This window comes from Lagenorhynchus albirostris, chromosome 11, assembly GCF_949774975.1.
Source record: "Lagenorhynchus albirostris chromosome 11, mLagAlb1.1, whole genome shotgun sequence".
NCBI lineage: Eukaryota > Metazoa > Chordata > Mammalia > Artiodactyla > Delphinidae > Lagenorhynchus > Lagenorhynchus albirostris.
This window is the reverse complement of record NC_083105.1, coordinates 59,074,804-59,093,417: the sequence shown is the minus strand read 5'-3', so window position 1 is coordinate 59,093,417 and position 18,614 is coordinate 59,074,804. Positions and strand designations below refer to the sequence as shown.

Sequence of the window (18,614 nt, the reverse complement as noted above, 5' to 3'; positions counted from 1 at the left end):
AATTTGTATTTAAAAATCTTATTTAAAATCTTTATAATTGCATAGGGGTCTTTCTTACACAAGGGAAGTTGAACTTTTGGTCTCACACTGATGTGCCCAATCAAGTTCTCAGTAACTGCTCAGGTGTGGAAGGCATACATTTTCCCTCGTCTTCTGTTTCCCCACATAGCTTGTGTCTTCATTCATTCAGCCAAACATTTGAGAATTTACTATATTGGGCACCGGGATGCAATGATAATAAACACAATCCCAATGCTCGAGGAGCACATGATCTAATGAGGAGGAGAAGGGCTAACAAGAAAACAAGTGACAATATAATAAATGCCACCACAAATGTAAGCGTGGAGTGTTAAGGAAGCAGGTTAAGAAAGACACCTTAATTAATATTTGAGGGTAACAAAAGTCTTCCCAGAGAAGATAACATTTAAGCAGAGATCCAAAGGCTAAGAAAGAGTTGATTAGGGAGAAGGGGACAGGAAGAGTATTCTAGGCAGAGGGACCAGCAGGGGCAAAGGACTAAGGCTCAGAGAATATGGCTCATTCGATGAAATGAAAGTTCAGTAGAGTTGAAGCAGTTTGACTAGAGTTAAAAGAATGGCAAGAAATGAGGCCAGATTGGGTAGAACCTTAAGAGTCAGGCTAAGAACTAAGGCTGACTTCTCCTCCGTGGCTTTCTATTCTGGCAGCTGGCTAGAAAGAAAGATGATGACAAGTGAAGGTGTGGAAATCAGAGGGTATGCGAAAATTAAGTGACAGCTCTTTTTGGCTGTAAATTCCTCGTCCTGTGTCATTAGTTTGCCCCACAATGCCATCTTGGGATGGCATCTGAGAAGATAAAATTTCAAGAGCTGTCCCAGGAATTCCCTGGTGGTCCAGTGGTTAGGACTCGGCTCTTTCACTGCAGTGGCCCGGTTCAATTCCTGGTGGGAGAACTAAGATCCTGCAAGCCCTGCGATGCGGCCAAAAAAAAAAAAAAAAAAATTAGGTCAATGATCTTCAGAAGTAAACAGTAAGGGAGATACTAGGGCCCCACTGCTATGCAGCACAATAATGATGATACATGTAAATTAATATCAAATTAAATTTAAGTTTCATTTTATTATAACACTAATTTCTATTCACTGAAGTCTGAGCAAACGTGTACAGAAGTCAGTGTTGCTAATTTGGTGATACACATTATTTTTAAAAATTAAAAAGAATATTACTCTCAATACTTATCTTCCTGTGCCAAACTGAAGGGGATAAAACACCTACTAGAAGCTGAAAAGAAGAGAGGCAAAACATGTTGTCTACTTGAGTTTATTCTGTTCTTTAAAAAAAAAAAAAAAAAAAGAGGTTAGGGATGGAGGGGAAAATAACCCATAAACACTGTGAACAGGAACCAAGACTCCAAGACTTGGGCGTACTCCCCCTACCCTCAACCTCAGTTCTCCAAGAGACTCCCACCCACCCAATTTTTTTTAAACAAGACACCCAAATCAGCAGCAAAGGTACCTGGGATAGTCACTGAGATTTTGAACACTGGGAATGGGAGGGAGAAAAGTCCAAAAAAATAGGAGTTGGGAAAAAAAGGGAAGGAATGAGGGAGAGGCTAGGCTCTGGAGGACGGAATTGGGCCATGAGAGGTGAAAGTGAGCCAGTACGGGGGCACCCCTCCTGACTGCTGCTGCCCACATTCCCCAGGACCCCAGAGAGCCCCATGGTTTGTTCTGCTGTCCATCCTCTATTCCCCAAAGGCCTCACAGGCCCAGCTCCAAGTCCTCTAGCTCCTCCTCCAACGCCCTCCTCCTCGCTAGCTTCTCCAGCTGCTCTTTGCTGGGCTGGCTGATATCCCCAGCCTGGATCCGCTGCTGCAGCTCTTCCACCTGCCGAAGCTTCTTCTTTAGGTTCTTTATCTTCTTGGCCTTCTCAGCGGTGGCAGCTGAGTCAGGCTGGTCGGAGGCAGCTGCAGGTGCTGCCCGGGAGGCCTGTGGGGCACTGGGGACCTGGGCTGTCTCTCCCAGGGACACCTTCTCGAGAGTCCGGCTCAAGGCCTCCGCCTCCCCTTTCTCTTGCTGCTGCCGCCTCTTCTCCTTCCGCTTCAGGTTGCGTTTGGCTGTCTTGGAGAGGCCTGGTTCACCACCTTCCGGCCTGGATGGGGTGACCGGAGCAGTGGCCTCCGGGCTCAGGCCGGGAGGCAGTTCTGGTTTACTCTTGAAAAACTTCACATACTTGTTCTCATACCTGCGGGGAACAGTGTCAAAGAATCACTGACTTTTCGAGCCCTTTTCCTAACCTTGTAATTTATTTCACCCTTTTCACTTTCCTGCTTCCTTCCTCTGCCTCTGGTCCCTCCCCAACTTTCCTCTGCTCTGCAGGTTGTAGGATCCCTAGGTCCTAAAGCTCTGGATCTCTGAATGCTATTTACAGGTTCTGCTGAACAGAGGCCATAGCAACAGGACTTGTCAGTCACTTGGTTACTCATCCCTCACTCATCCCTGAATCCCAGCCCCCTCCTTCCCTTTCCTAGGATCCTGGGATCAGGAAATTCTTCCCTGATCTCATAGGCACACATGTTCTTTCTTGCTGTAGGGACCCCACTAAATACTCCCTCCTCACGCCTAACCACGCACACTGGGACCTCCTCCTGGGGCACATAGCCTTCTTTCACCCTCCGCTGCTTTCGCCAGGTCCCGTCAGGTCGCTGTGTTGAAGCGATGTACTTGCCTGAAATGGGAGAATTAAATTGGAGAGTTACTCTTTCTAATTTTCAAATAGCCCCCAAGGTGAAAGAATGCATGAATGCACACAGCATCCCCCAGCACCTTCCACTAAATGCATCCATTAAGGCATTCTTTTCTCATATCAACCGTCAATCCCACTCTCATTATTTACTGAGTGCCTATACACTGTATAATACACCATCCCTGCCCTCAGGGAGTTTCTACTTTTATAATCTAGTTGGTAAGACAGGGCAGGCATAGAGGAAGTTTAAAAAAAACAAAACAGCATGAGGACATCAAAGGACAGTACATGAATAAGAGGCTAAAAAGGGCAAAAACAAGAATCATAGGAAGGAGAAATGACCAGGGATGTAGAAAAGGGGAAGTTTTATTAAGGTGGATGGTGAAAAATAGGTCAACTTTCAGGAATCCATACTGTAGATATAAAAGCACCAGTACACAGGCTACATGTAAAGATGTTTGCATTATAATAATGTTGCTGCATTATTTAAATTGGCAAAAAGCTGAAAGCAACTTGAATGACCATCAATAGATGAGTGACTAAATAGACGTGGGTCATCCACATGATGGAACACCGTGCCATTATGAAAAAGAATGTTAGATACAGATGTACTGACCTTGAATGGTATTCATGATATACTAAGTGAAAAAGCAAGTTGCAGAATAATGTGTAAAGATCCTTAAACTTTTTTCAGAATCCCCCATACGCTCTTATTTTGTAATATTATGCATTTCACTGTGCAATCTTTTTTAAAAAAATCACATCCGTTAATCTCGTCAGAAAACCCTTTACTGAAAAGCTGTCACGCTTCCAGTGGCAGTTACAAGTTTTCCAAAATTCTAATTTCCACTTGAAGGCTTGAATCTTATCCCTGGCAACAAACACTGAGAGTTGTTTTCCTTGAAATGACAGGCTCACTTCTTTCATTATTCAGGAAAATGCCTATCAGGTACTCAGGTCTGAATTACTATAGTTTGTCAGTGGTTCCTTCAAGGAAAAATAGAGTTCCATGAAAAGGAAGCTTGTTTAGCTTACAACTCCAACAACTGCGCCAGTGCTTTTCCTTGAGACACCACTTCAGTGTGCAGCAGTGTTTCATGCTTACTTCCCATTTAATTCACAGAGAACTCTAAAAAGATGTTTAATTTTCAGTTATAAGATGAGTAAGTTCTGGGGGTATAAGGTACAGCATGGTGACTATCGTCAGCAAAACTGAACTGTACACTTGAAAGTTGCTATGAGAGTAGAGTTTCAGTGTTCTCACCATAAATCAATGAAAAGGTAATTATGTGAGGTAAAGGATGTGTTAACTAACCTTATTGTGGTAAACCTTTCGCAATATATATGTGTATCAAATCATCACCTTGTACACCTATAACATTGTACACAATGTTAAATGTCAGTCATATCTCAATAAACCTGGAAAAATAGATAAAAAGATGTGTATTAAAGAGCCAGGGTTTAATAAAATTAATAATTTTTATTGCATCATCAAGGATACTCTTAAGTGAAACTGGCATTATTTACTGCAAGCATGTGGCAGTGAAGAACACAATGACCAGTACGGTTTGGCGCCACCACCTTGATTAACGCTAAGAGGCCAGCAGTTTTACCCACCATTGCTTTTGTACCCTCAGTGCAAATGTCAACCCAGTAAAAGGGCAAATAACATCTCAGTATATTATCAAAATAGTTATGCTTGCAGACCTCCTGATAGGGTCTTAGGGAATCCCCAAGGGTCCTGGACAACATTTTGAGAACTGCTGGTGTAGAGGGTGCTCCCATTCCTTTTGGGGCAAGGAGCAGCACTTAGAGGTCCAGAGAGTTTGTGTATAGGGGCAAAGAGAAAGGTGTGGAAGGACACATACCAAGATACCAAGACTTTAATGCTGATTACCTTAAGAGGGATAACCTGGAAGAAGAGGTGGTAGAAACCATTAAGCTTTAATAACATATTCCTAAAAAAAACACATATATATATTTATATCTTGTGTTAGTCTTGTTTTTCTTTTTTTTAGTATAACTTTTTTTAGTATAATTTGTTAAAAAAAAAGGAAAAAGAAGAAAATAAAAAAGATTAACAAAATAAAAAGTCCAGTCCAGAGCCTCCCACGGGGATTATACATTGTTACATGAATTGGGTTTTTGTTCAAAAGGCAAATATCATTAATAAATTAAAACTAAAACAAAAAATGTTAAAAAAAATGGGTAAGATTTGACAGGTAGAGGGGATGGGAGAGAGAACAAACATGCGCCAAGAAAGGCTTGGATGTGGGGATGGCCTGAGTATGTAAAGAACAGAAAACAGAGGAGCCCAGGAGAACCAGACAGTTCATGATGAGGAATAACATGAAGCTAGGTTGAAAATTAAAAATGGGGCCAGACCGTAGAACGCCTTAAAAACAAGGTCAAGGAATTTGGAATTTATCTGGTGAATAAAAGAGGGCCACTGAGAATATTGTTTGCTGAGCTGCAACAGTTTAGAGACAAGAGTAAAAATTCAAGAATGAAAAAACAGGGACTTCCCTGGTGGCCCAGTGGTTAAAAATCCACCTGCCAATGCAGGGGACACGGGTTTGAGCCCTGGTCCAGGATGATCCCACATGCCGTGGAGCAACTAAGCCCGTGCACCACAACTACTGAAGCCCGTCCACCTAGGGCCCGTGCTCTGCAACAAGAGAAGCCACCGCAATGCGAAGCCCGTGCGCTGCAATGAAGAGTAGCTCCCGCTCACCGCAACTAGAGAAAGCCCGCGCACAGCAACAAAGACCCAATGCAGCCAAAAAGAAATAAATAAAATAAGTAAATTTTTTAAAAAGTCATCTTTCAAAAAAACGACTGCAATAATCCTGGCATGAGAGACAGAACTGACTGAGAATGAAAAGGAAGAGAATGATGCCAGCCACGTTACCAAAGGATCAACCTCTCTTGGTAATTCACTGACTGGGGGAAGCGTAAAGAGGTTAAAGCCAAAGACACTTCAACACACTTCGTTTTAGCAATGCCAATCTTGAAAATTTAGCATAAGGAAATAATTCGAACAGGAAAAAACGAAAACAGAAAAAAGAAGAATGGGACAGTAATCATGTGAAAACTATGGCATTATTTATAAATAGCTAAAAATTAAAAACAAACTTCACATCCAGTTATACAGGAGTGGTTTATAATATAGCCATTAAAAATGACCAAAAAATTTTAATCATTAATATGATATAACGGAATATAAAACATAAAGTTAGGTCTTCCCTGGTGGTGCAGTGGTTGAGAGTCTGCCTGCCGATGCAGGGGACACGGGTTCGTGCCCCGGTCCGGGAGGATCCCACATGCCGTGGAGCGACTGGGCCCGTGAGCCATGGCCGCTGGGCCTGCGTGTCCGGAGCCTGTGCTCCGCAAAGGGAGGGGCCACAATGGTGAGAGGCCCACATGCCACCAAAAAAATAAAAACATAAAGTTATATACACTATGATTTATTATTAAATGTTATGCATATTCATAAGTTTAGAAAAGAAGATGCAATACGAAAAGTTATGTTGGTGATTGGCTTATAAATAACTTTTCCTTTTAAAAATTCCAATTAATGTTGTTGCTATATTGTAGGTTTTTAAAAATCTCATTTTGGGTTTCAAATCCAAGCGGCTTTGGAGACACAAAGGAGAGTGAAATTACTTTTGACCAGGTAAAGTAAAAATTTTATGGAGGACAAAGCATCTTTGTGATCTTTGGAAGATGAGCAGGATTTAGACAGGTGGATGTCGGGGTGTGGTTATGAGGAAAGACGAGAAAGGGAAGTATTTCAGGCTTATAGGACAACATAAACAAAGGGACAAATCAGACTAGTCATTCCCCTACTTAAAATTCTTCCTGGATTCCTGTTGCCCTCAGGGTATTTACATGGAAGATGGAACCACACACAAAGGCCTTCTTGACCCAGCTCTTGCTAGTCTCCAGCCTCTTCACACCCAGTCATTCACACTCTCTGCTCCAGACACTGAAATAGTCACAAATCTCACCTGTGTCTTTATTCTTTATGCCTTTTTGCTTTTAAAACAATCTTCCTTTGGCTTGGAATAGACTTTTCTTGATTCTTATCTTAGTTAACGCCTATTGGTCTTTAAAGGTCAAGTTCAAGTATGAACTCCTCAGTGAAGTCCTTCCTGACCTCACCAACCCAAACCAGTTTAGAAGTTGACCTTTGTGCACCCACAGCACCTGGTGTGGCCTTTTACCATGATCTAATGTTTAAAATAATTGTTTGCTTGCTTAAGAGCAGAAAATTTGCCTTTGATCTTTGAAGCAAAGGGCCTGGTCCATGAAAGACGGTAATCAATTCAAATTAATGAATAAATAAAGTTAAGCATCATATTAGGGAATAGCAAGAATCCAGTATGTTTTGGCAAAAAGCATATGTAATGGAAAAAGAGACTAGAGGTAAATTAGTCAGAATATGAAAGGTATCCAATCTCCTCTTGAGTTTGGACTCAAGCTTCAGAAGGTGGGAGAACACTGAAGGCCATTAAGAGAGTGCATATGATCTGCACAAAGCATTGCTTTAAGAAGATTAACCTGAAAAATGTGTAACATAAACTAAAGGTAGAAAAAAATGAAAGCAATAGCTGCAATGTGAGAAGACTTGATTTAAATGGTCTCTATAAGTGTTGAAAAGAAAATGAAAGAGAAATTCATTATGAAGAATAAGTAGTCAGGATCTGAAGACTGCCAAGATTTGAATGAGAGAGAGGAAATCATTGTGCTACAGTGGATTTAATCTGGTGCTTTTCACGTTTTCTCTTATTTTTCACAACATCCCTGTGGGCATGTAGTGCGTATAGTAATAACATTATTCACACATGGATTTTAAATGTTTATTGAGTACTTGCTGCTGTGGCAGGCAATGTAACAGGAGCTAGGGATACAAAAATGAATGAATAAAGCAAGCAAGGGTCTTGCCTTCTTGGAGCATGCATTCTAATTAAAAAGAAAGGTAGACCAAAAAAAAGAAAGAAAGGCAGGGCTTCCTTGGTGGCGCAGTGGTTAAGAATCTGCCTGCCAATTCAGGGGACACAGGTTCGAGCCCTGGTCCGGGAAGATCCCACATGCCGCAGAGCAACTAAGCCCGTGCGCCACAACTACTGAGCCTGCGCTCTAGAGCCTGCGAGCCACAGCTATGGAGCCTGCGAGCCACAACTACTGAGGCCCACGTGAAGCAACTACTGAAGCCTGTGCCTAGAGCCTGTGCTCTGTAACAAGAGAAGCCACCGCAATGAGAAGCCTACGGACCACAACGAAGAGTAACCCCCGCTCGCCGCAACTAGAGAAAGTCCATGCACAGCAAGGAAGACCCAACGCAGCCAAAAATAAATAAATTTATTTAAAAAAAAAAAAAAAGAGTCCATAGGAGAAGACAATTTTGTGAAAGTAACTAATTCAATTCTAGACAGGCAGTGTTTTTACATGGAATTAAGGAGAAAGGGACAATGCTAGAAACATACATTTAAGTACACTGCAGAGATTATAGTTGAAGCCTTAAGACTAGTAAAGATGGCAAAGGCGTGGATGGACCTAGATCCTTTCATACAGAGTAAAGTAAGTCACAAAGAGAAAAACAAGTACCATATATTAACGCATATATGTGGAATCTAGAAAAACGGTATAGATGATCTTATCTGTAAAGCAGAAATAGAGACAGAGACGGAGAGAACAAACGTATGGAAAACAAGGGAGAAAGGGCAGGGTGGGTGGGATGAACTGGGAGATTGGGATTGACATATATACAATACTATGTATAAAATAGATGACTAATGAGAATCTACTGTATAGCACAGGGAACTCTACTCGGTGCTCTGTGGTGACATAAATGGGAAGGAAATCCAAAAAAGAGGGGATATATGTATACATATGGCTGATTAACTTAGCTGTACAGCAGAAACTGACACAGCAATGCAAAGCAAATACACTCCAATAAAAAAATTAAATAATAAAACACAGCAAAAAAAAGAAAAAGAAAAAGATGGAGTGTGAGAAAAGATAGGGCAGAAGCTTCTTGAATGGCCATCCTAACTGGAAGCCCTCAGAGATACAAATAGCCCATTATCACAAAGGAATACCTATTTTATGTTATCTTGGTTTCAGTCTCTGGCCTTGATGGTATCCAAAGGTACAGTCAAAAAGAGGGGAGAGGTTTGCTGATTCCTAACCCTAGAAATAAAAACCACGGGCAGAATACCATGATTTTCAGTAGCATCTTTGAGAGAACCAGAAAGTAGAGGTTAGAGACTGCTACTATAAGAACTTTGTAAGCTTTGTTATTTCCCCACATCTGCTATTTTGTAATCCTCAATCTATTTCCTTAAACTGAAAAGGGCTTTGTTTTCAGGGGTGGCAGGAAGACAGTGAAGAGACAACACAGCAAGGCTTGAAAGAACTCCAAGGGGTTAGGTGGAAGTGACTCTTAAAGGTGTGCTGAATCCCTGGAGCCTGTTTCAAAGTTAAGAAAGGAGATCTGGGTCACAGATCTGAGCCTGAGGATGACCTGAGGGCCAACAATTATAAGACTTAGATGTGGTTTCTTTTTTTTCTTTTTTTTTTTATTAGTCATCCAGACATGGTTTCTAACATAGAGAAAATATTAAAAAGAAGATCCAATCTGGAGGAATGACCCTGGAAAAACGGTCATGATTATTTTCCTCAAAGAAGAAAAGGTGTCAGCAACACTAGGAAATAATCCTTAGAAAAAAAGGACCAGGACAGTACTACTCCATGGAGACCAAAAGAGTTTGAAGTAACGGCAGGTGATTAACAGTATTAAATATTACAGAGAGATTAAGGAAAAGCAGAACTGAGTAGGAAAAGGTTATTGATTTTGGAAATGTGGAAATCCCTAATTATGTTCAAGAATACAGCCTCAGACAAGTAGAGTGGTCAGAAGCCAGACTGTAATTAAGTGCAATGAATGTTTATTGAAAGCCTCCTATGAGAAAAATACTATATGAAGTGCTACAGGGATTATCAAGATCAGTAAAATGGCCCCTACTTTCAAGAAATTTACAGTTTAAGTAAGGAAAAAGGTGGGCAAGTTAGGCAAACAAAGAATAAGACAAAAGTATAAATGTCTTAGGTATCCCTAAGAGACACTGACACATAACTAATAGGAGATTTCAAGAGAATAAATAACCACACCCCATTTGATGCGGGAAGGTGACAGGAAATTAGGAAAATCTCAGGGACTTGACCTCAAAGAGTAGGAAGCAGTAGTAATAATAACAACAGTAAATCAGTGGCTGATATTTTTGCAGGCAGAGAAAGGAAGGGAAAGGGCATTCTAAGAGGAATAACAACAAGCAAAATGATGGCAGTGTAAAACTCACAGTATGTTAAGAACAATTAGGAAAGAATGTTTATTAATGAGTGGGTACTTTACACCAGGAACTTTACATACACTACCTGACTGAATCTAGACAATAGGTAGATTATTATGATCTACAGCTGAGGAAACAGCCTTCAAGAGGTTGAAGATATGTCCAAGATCACAAAGGCAGCATGTAGCTGCAGTCTGAACTCAGTCCTGACGCCAAAGCTTACATACCAGAACATTCCTATTCCACCTGTTTTATACTATACTGCCCAGTTTCACTAGAGGGTTTAGGCAGAGATATAGTATGAGATGATACTGTATTGAAAAGTGGTTTGTGCTCATATTAGAGAGGAGTATCTTAAATGTAAAAGTGAATGGTCCATATGTAAATTTGAGAGTCAATTCCAAAAAGATAACAGCAGCTACCCCTTATTGAGTGCTTGCTTCATGACAAGGATAGTACTCAGTGTTTGTGTGTGTGTGTGTGTGTGTGTGTGTGTGTGTGTGTGTGTGTGTATATATATAATTTTTCTTTTTTAAGATTTTTTTGACATGGACCATTTTTAAAGTCTTCATTGAATTTGTTACAATATTGCTTCCGTTTTATGTTTTGGTTTTTTGGCTGCGAGCCATGTAGGATCTTAGCTCCCTGACCAGGGATTGAACCTGCATCCCCTGCATTGGAAGACAAAGTCTTAACCACTGGACTGCCAGGTAAGTCCCTGTTTATATATATTATTTCATTTTCACAACTCCATGAAGGATTATTCGTTTCACAGATGATGAGAAATTTAATAATTTGCCCAAAGTTACAATGTCAGTAAACTGCAGTAGAATTCGAATCCAGGCTGTGGGTTCCAAAGGCTGTGCTTTTTACACCACTATTGTGTATTGTGTTATAAGTGAAGAATACCAGAAAGTTCAACCTCACTAGTAATCAAAGGAAATACAAATTAAAACAATAAAATATCATTTTTACCTATCAAAGCAGTAGAATTTTTAAAGATCAGAATACCAGTGTAGTCCAAGAAGTGATGAAACCAGTATATTCATATCCTGTCAATGGTAAAACCCTTCAGAAAACAATGTGGGGGCTTCCCTGGTGGCGCAGTGGTTGAGAGTCCGCCTGCCGATGCAGGGGACACGGGTTCGTGCCCCAGTCCGGGAAGATCCCACATGCCGCAGAACGGCTGGGCCCGTGAGCCATGGCCGCTGGGCCTGCGCGTCTGAAGCCTGTGCTCCGCAACGGGAGAGGCCCGTGTACCGCAAAAAAAAAAAAAAAAAAAGAAAGAAAGAAAGCAATCTGGCTAACTAAGAGAGAGAGTATAAGGTAGTCCTAACATAGAGCAGCATTTCCTAAATATTGTTATGTAATAAAACACTACTTCTGTAGTGTTGTAGATATTGTAACACTACTTCTGTAAGGTTACCCCCAAAAATTGTTAAATAAGTTTGAGAAATTCTGGGTTAAACATAGGAAAAAAATTTTTTTGTTCTTATCAGCAAGACTTAAATGAGTTATGTTCTCGTTCATGTGACTATTCCAATGGAAATGTGGTTTACAGTGTTTCCCAAATTTATTTGACCACAGGAAGCTTATTTTTATTTTAGTTTTTTATTTTACAGCACATCTCACAGGACTACTAAGTGTTCTGAGAATCATACTTGGGGAAGTACAGCCATTCGGTATGATCCAAATTATGTTAAATAGATATGCTATATATATGCAGAGAAAGAAAAACTAAAAGGAAATGTAATTGTAGTTATCTTTGGGCTCTGCAATTACCAAATATGCATGGGACTTATATTTTATACTAGTTATGAAAATATTTTCCAAGTTTTCTACAATCAATATAAATTAATTTTATAATTACTTAAAAATAAATAAAAGTTTGTATCCTCCAATCCAGTAATTCGACTTTTGAGAAATCTGTCCTAACAAAATAACCCTAGGGCTTCCCTGGTGGCGCAGCGGTTGAGAGTCCGCCTGACAATGCAGGGTACACGGGTTCGAGCCCTGGTCTGGGAAGCTCCCACATGCCCCGGAGCAACTAAGCCCGTGAGCCACAACTACTGAGCCTGCGCTCTGAAGCCCGCAAGCCACAACTACTGAGCCCATGTGCCGCAACTACTGAAGCCCGCATCCCTGGAGCCTGTGCTCCGCAACAACAGAAGCCACTACAGTGAGAGGCTCACGCACCACAACAAAGAGTAGCCCCCACTTGCTGCAACTAGGGAAAGCCCGCGCACAGCAACGAAGACCCAATGCAGCCAAAAATAAATTAATTAATTAATTTTTAAAAAAGAGAAAATAACCCTAAATGCAGACAAAAATTTATGTACAAAAATATTCATAGAGTTCTTATAACAAAAATTCTGGAAACAATCTAGAAGTCCAATAACAGAAGAAAGGTAAGAGAGGGTGTATGCCCAAATAATAAAACACTCTGCCAGTATTTTAAAAGATGTTTTCAAAGAGTTTTTAATAGCAAAGAAGAATACTTATGTCATGAGGTTAAACGAAAAGGCAACACATAAAAATGTAAATACCGTCTGATTAAAAAATGTTTTAAAAATGCACAGAAAAATAGAGATCAAAAGGGTATATGCCAAATTGAACAGTGGACAAATTATATTGAACAAAAATTAAATAATTAAATTTGTACTTAAGGAGCAGTAATCTGGTAACAGTGTGTCAAATGAACTGAAACAGAGAGAGACAGAGGTAGGACAACTGTTTAGGAGGTCACAGCAATATTTGCAGGATAAAGGAAACTAGAATTTTATCAGGCACTTAGATTGACTCAAGTACTCTGCTTGATACTTTACACATGTAATCTATTCTAATCCATAATCTTTATAACAGTAATAATTACAGAACCATTTCTTGGGTACTTTCTATGTGCTAGACATGTACATTATTTCATTTAAATTTTAATTCTCACAATAATCCTATGTTGTAGGAGTTATTATTCCTATTTCATTGATGAGAAAACTAAAACTTGGATTCCCTAGGCTTAAAATTCCCAGGCCATGTAGCTAACAAGCATTGAAGATGGGATAAGGGTAACAACAGCAGAAACAGAAAATGATACTTTGACAATTGGAGGGTGGGGGGTAGAAGAGGGAGTAAAAGACAATGCAAAAACAACACCCCAGTTCATTTTGTTAATAACAACAAAAACACCTAGTGCTCTGATCTTGGTTTCCCACACCATTCTTAAGTAAAAGGAACAAGGGCTCCTTAGAGAAATAGCTGATTCTAGGACTGGGCCAGGAAATATGCAAGATGAGCCTGGAGCAGCTTCTAGTGCCAGAAAGTAAGAAAGAGCTAACAAAACAAAACAAACAAACAAAAAAAACCTACACTGATGGGGATATGTCAAAGGGACACAGGGCCAACTAAAAGAGCTCCCAATGTTCAAAGCTGAAACATTTGAGCAATAAAATAAATAACCCGAAGTTCATATTGATACACATAACTGACTGAATAAATAAATGGCAGAAAAAATAAATAAATGGCAGAGAAGAGACAAATCTGTGCAAAAGAATTTCAAATGATGTGTATAAATACTCCATCCTTAAGGAAGGTAGCATAACTCCCCACTCTTTAAGTGTGGGCTGTGAATAGTGACTTTCTTAAGAGTACAAAATGGAAAGGAGAAGGGGAAAAAAGTAACTTTACAGTGGAGAAACTTTACAAACGCTACCTCAGGCAGGAGATCATGGTAAATATCAAGAGTAAAACAATCTTTGTGATACTATGTATCCTCAATATGATATGATGAAAACCTCACTTTACTTCTATGGTCCTCCCCTAAAAAACACATAACCCCAGTCTAATCATGAGACAAACATCAAATTCCAATAGAGGGGCATCCTACAAAAATAACTGACCAATACTCCTCAAAACTGTTAAAGTCATCCAAAACAAGGAAAGTCTGAGAAATTGTCACAGCCAATAGGAGTTTAAGGAGACATGAGAACTAAACGTAATATGGGATCCTGGAACAGAAAAAAAAATAGGTAAAAACTAAGGAAATCTTAATAATGTATGGACCTTAGTTAATAACAATGTATGAATATCGGTTCATTAATTGCAATAACGATACCATACTAATGTAAGATGTTAATAACAGGGGAAACTGAGTTTGAGGTATATGGGAACTGTATCATTTTCTCAATTTTTCTATAAATCTAAAACTGTTCTAAAAAGTAAAGTCTATTTAAAATAAAGAAAGAGAGAAATGATGCAATAAGCTGATCTTGGGTTGGCTAGAACAATGGTGCCTTTAACAGAAATAAGGAAGGAAAAACTGATATCGATTATGGTCAGACTGGATTTAAGGTGTGACAGTATATCCAAGAATGAAAGCTACTCACCAAACAATTAGAACTAACAACTCAGGAGAGAGGCTAGTGCTAGAAAGAAACCATTTTGAAGAGTTAAGGAACAGGGAATTCCCGGCAGTCCAGTCCTTAGGATTCGGTGCTTTCACTGCTGTGGCCCAGGTTCAATCCCTGGTCAGGGAACTAAGATCCTGAAAGCCGCAAGGCCAGAAAAAAAAAGTTAAGGAACAAGTAAGCAGTGAGGAAATGGAAATAGTATGTGTGGACCTGATATTCAAGAAATCAGGCTATGAAGAGGAAAGAAACAGAAATAACAGACCTTGATTTCTCAATGAAACAGAAAATGAGGCCATCTGCCACAAGAAGGGGAATTAAAAGGGAAAGTCACCGAGAGCTGAGAAAGGTAAGGGAAATAGCCATGGTAGAATGTAAGCAAACCAACAAAGAAGAATTGGAAAAAAGCTGTGATCTTGGCAGAAGTTAACATTAAGTTATATTATACTGAATGTGCTACTGTCTGTGCCTTTTCTCTAGCCATGTGCTGTGGCCTAGAAGCTGAAGCCAAGAAAACAGTTGATGGGTATGATTCAATATAACAGAAGTGCTTGCTTAGTATTGAAGATCAAAATGAATGAGGAAAGCAATGAGGATAGTGACTGTTCACAGAGGTCTAGCAGGGTAGCATCAAAAGTAGTCATGAAGGGCTTCCCTGGTGGCGCAGTGGTTGAGAGTCCACCTGCCGATGCAGGGGACACGGGTTCATGCCCCGGTCCGGGAAGATCTCACATGCCGTGGAGTGGCTGGCCCCGTGAGCCATGGCCGCTGAGCCTGCGCGTCCGAAGCCTGTGCTCCGCAACGGGAGAGACCACAACAGTGAGAGGCCCGCGAACCGCAAAAAAAACCAAACAAAAAAGTAGTCATGAAGATACTGGTAGACTCAATGAAATGGGAAAGGTCAAGGACCAGAGAACCTAAGGAGGGCAAAAAGCTGATTCTATGGGCATGTGGAAGTAAAAAAGGTGACTGGGTAAGGAAGCTAAAATAAGTGATGGGGAACACCTGAAGGGGGAAGCAGTGTCATAGGTGATGTCCTATGTGGTAGGATATGTAGTAGGTCCAGGTTGTAGTGATTCTAATGTGTGGCTGGTTTGAAAATTCAAAGGAAAGTTAATGGTCTCATGCTGAGGAACTATACAATAAGTATTCCAAAGATGCTGAAGACACTGAGAATGAGTGAAGACACTGAGAAACAGAATAAAAGAAAAGAAAAAAGAAAAAGATATGCTACATCAGGGTCCTTGTGGGCAGTGAATGGGCAGGTTTTAGAGAAAATGCTATAATTGCATGGCAGTACCTTCCATGAGACTTACAGTGACAGTGGTAGATCAATGATCTGGAAATAGTAAGAGAAAGCAAAAAAGCAGTGTGATTCCTTCTCTTCCACACAGTCACAGAGAACAGAAAATACCTCTTGGTGGGAGGGTAGGGTGAGATGTGATATCTGGATGTCCATTAAATCAGTTTAAAGAAAACGATTAAGAATAAAGAGAAGTGTACTGGACAACGAGTATCCAAAGCACACATTAAAAGAAGCAAACTGGGGACTTCCCTGGTGGCGCAGTGGTTGGGAGTCCGCCTGCCGATGCAGGGGACACGGGTTCGTGCCCCGGTCCGGGAGGATCCCATATGCCGCGGAGCGGCTGGGTCCGTGAGCCATGGCCGCTGAGGCTGCGCGTCCAGAGCCTGTGCTCCGCAACGGGAGAGGCCACACAGTGAGAGGCCCACGTACCGCAAAAAAAAAAAAAAAAAAAAAAAAAAAAGAAGCAAACTGAAGAAGTACCTACTATGTAGAGAGCAAGAGAAGAGGTTGTACCACTTTGAAAGGTGAGGCTGCAGAGAAGTAGCAGAGACTTGGGTTGTCATTAGATACCATAGGAGGGGTGGGTTGAGATGTAAGTAACATGGAGAACAAGCAAAGCAAGAGGCATAAAAGGTACATTTTAAAACAGACCGCATGTACCAAAGCACACACACACTGTCACTTCTACAGAATACACATACACAATGAGGGCTACAAAAAACTGTAATACTTTGCCTTGCACAGCGTTTTATAAATTGCTTTCACATATACTATCTTATTTGACTGTCACTGGGTAGATACGCACATTTTTCTGAAGGTGGGGAAATTAGGATGGGCTATAGCCAAAATGAAAATCTTGATTTTCAGTTTTCAACACATAAACCTCACATACACAACAGATATTTCAGCATCTCAATCAGCCAGGTTGGAAAACCTTCTCTGATCAGAAGGCACAGTGGGCTCTGTAAACTTGTCACACGGCTTGAGAGGCCACTAGACACCTTCTTGTTCACCTTCTACCACCTTAGATCCCTCAACTCCCATCACCATCGCCAGAGAAGGTACAGAAGGGTGATGCCATCAAGGAGAAAACTCTAGCTGAAAGTTGTATTAGGTCCCTCTTCCCTTCACACCTCTGTACCTCAGTGACCCAACAATGAAAATAAGGGAGAGTGGAAAAAAGAACTATGTAGCAATGAGGAGGTCTCCAACAAATACAGCTTCAAGAAAAAGAATTTAAACGGGGCTAGAGTAGGGCAGAAAGCAGGTACACTGAGAGATGGGGGAGGGGAAGAGGGGGAGAGCAGGAATTGGAGGGAACTGAGAGTGTAGGAGCCCCCAAGCCTGAAAAACCCAAAAGAAATATGGCAGCTCCAACTTCTGGACGAAAGCTAAGGGCCCGTGAGGGTCCTGGAGCAAGGTCCAGCATTGAAGGACCCCACGGTTTGGGTGACCGGAAGCGGAGACCCCCCAAACACGAGACCAGAAGGGGGCGCAGGTGACACCCCGTAGGAGAGAATGAATGGGGAAGGCGGTCCGGAGGGCGGGGCAAAGGAGGGGCCCCGGGATGGGCGGGGCACAGACCCCTTTCCAAGTCCGAACCCCTACCCCGAGAGCCCGGGGAGAAGCGGCTCCACATCTCCCGCACTCACCGCCGGTCTCATCAGTTACATAGGGAGTCGCCATCTTGAAAACGCAAACCACTTCCGGCGTGAGCGGGCTGGGGTCCCGCCCCCCTCCCCACCGGAAGTGGAGTCCTGATCGTAGCAAGCCACCATTTTAGTCTTAAAGGAAGAGTGCACCATTTCATGGACAGCAGTGAAGGACGAGGAATGGGGTAGAAGCTGAAGACTCTAAAAAATAAGAGCCGTGGGCTCTTTTACTGCCACTGATAGCATTAGTGAGCGCCTGCTGCGTATACAGTAGTTCTCTGGGCCCCGAGAGAAGTTCCGAGGCACAGCCCCTCTCCTCAAGGCACTCTTCGACTGTCTAGGACCTGCGGGAGAAAAGGGGGCAAGGCCCACCTGCATCCAGAAAGGGCGGGGGGCGGCTAATAAATGAGGAAAAGAAGAATATTCAGGCCCTGGCATTCATCCAGGTCCCAGAGCAGCTTGGGGACATAGGACGGGACAGGCAAACTCCGGGAACGCAGTGGGGCGCACCAATGTTGGGGGCGAACGCAAGACCCCAACTAACCCTCTCTTAGAAGGTGGGGAGGTCGAAATCGCGTGCCGATTGCCCTTGGCCGCTCAGCTCAACCCTCTGGACGGAGACCCGAGAAAGGGGAGTGCAAGGCCGAAGGCGCTGCCGGTCGGTCACCTGTCCCCGCAGCCTCAGGGTTGCCGGCGGCTTCTACGGCTGAGGAGGCGCGGCGGGCCGGGCTGGGCGGGCAGCCCGGGCCTGGCCCTGCCCCTGGGGCGGCCCCAGGGACTCGGGCGGCGAAGTGACGACGGCCCAAGTCTGCTCTGGCCTTCGACCCGGGAGCCTCCTCGGGCTTCGCCCCAGGGTCAGAGGGCAAGGCGAAGGCTTCTGGGCGGACCCAGTCAGTATTCTAATTAACCTCATCCAAGTCTCTGGGCGATGGGGATCGATATCGGGGCAACGCGCCAACAATCTGAGCCGTACAGTCACTCCCTTTGCAGCCCTACCCTGCCCCGTGCCTCCCTATTCTTTAGAGGAACCCAAACGTTTTCCCTCCCCCGCTCTTTCAGCAGCTCTTGTTCCTTCTGGGCTAAGTCCTGCTAAACTCGTTTCCCTCACAGCTTGGGAGGGGCCGGCTGCAAGTTCCTCTCCTCAGGTGTCTGCCCTGCCCTCTTCCTTCCCCCCCCA

At 42.3% G+C, this 18,614-nt stretch overlaps 1 protein-coding gene across 2 annotated transcripts; it reads right to left on the bottom strand.

Moving 5' to 3' along the window:
• Positions 1–16: 16 nt before the first annotated feature.
• PYM1 (PYM homolog 1, exon junction complex associated factor) lies at positions 17–18,234 on the bottom strand. 2 transcript variants are annotated; one of them, XM_060165918.1, is made up of 3 exons: positions 17,438–17,490; positions 2,613–2,706; positions 17–2,223 (listed from the first exon to the last, which is right to left on the bottom strand). In XM_060165918.1, the coding sequence occupies exons 1-3, from the start codon at positions 17,469–17,471 to the stop codon at positions 1,740–1,742; spliced, it is 612 nt and encodes a 203-aa protein (XP_060021901.1). In that variant the 5' UTR covers positions 17,472–17,490; the 3' UTR covers positions 17–1,739. The 2 variants fall into 2 exon arrangements, 1 of the variants encoding a protein (XP_060021901.1); XR_009543464.1 differs by lacking the exons at positions 17–2,223; positions 17,438–17,490 and adding an exon at positions 17,982–18,234 and having other exon boundaries at positions 2,614–2,706.
• Between the last annotated feature and the right edge of the window lie 380 nt (positions 18,235–18,614).

Coding starts and splice junctions, on each gene's coding strand:
- PYM1 (XM_060165918.1), bottom strand. CDS start 17,471: ATGGCGACTCCCTATGTAACTGATGAGACCGGCG. Junction 2,707..17,437: donor TGTAACTGATGAGACCGGCG/GTGAGTGCGGGA, acceptor CTCCCATTTCAG/GCAAGTACATCGCTTCAACA. Junction 2,224..2,612: donor CCCCAGGAGGAGGTCCCAGT/GTGCGTGGTTAG, acceptor TGTTCCCCGCAG/GTATGAGAACAAGTATGTGA.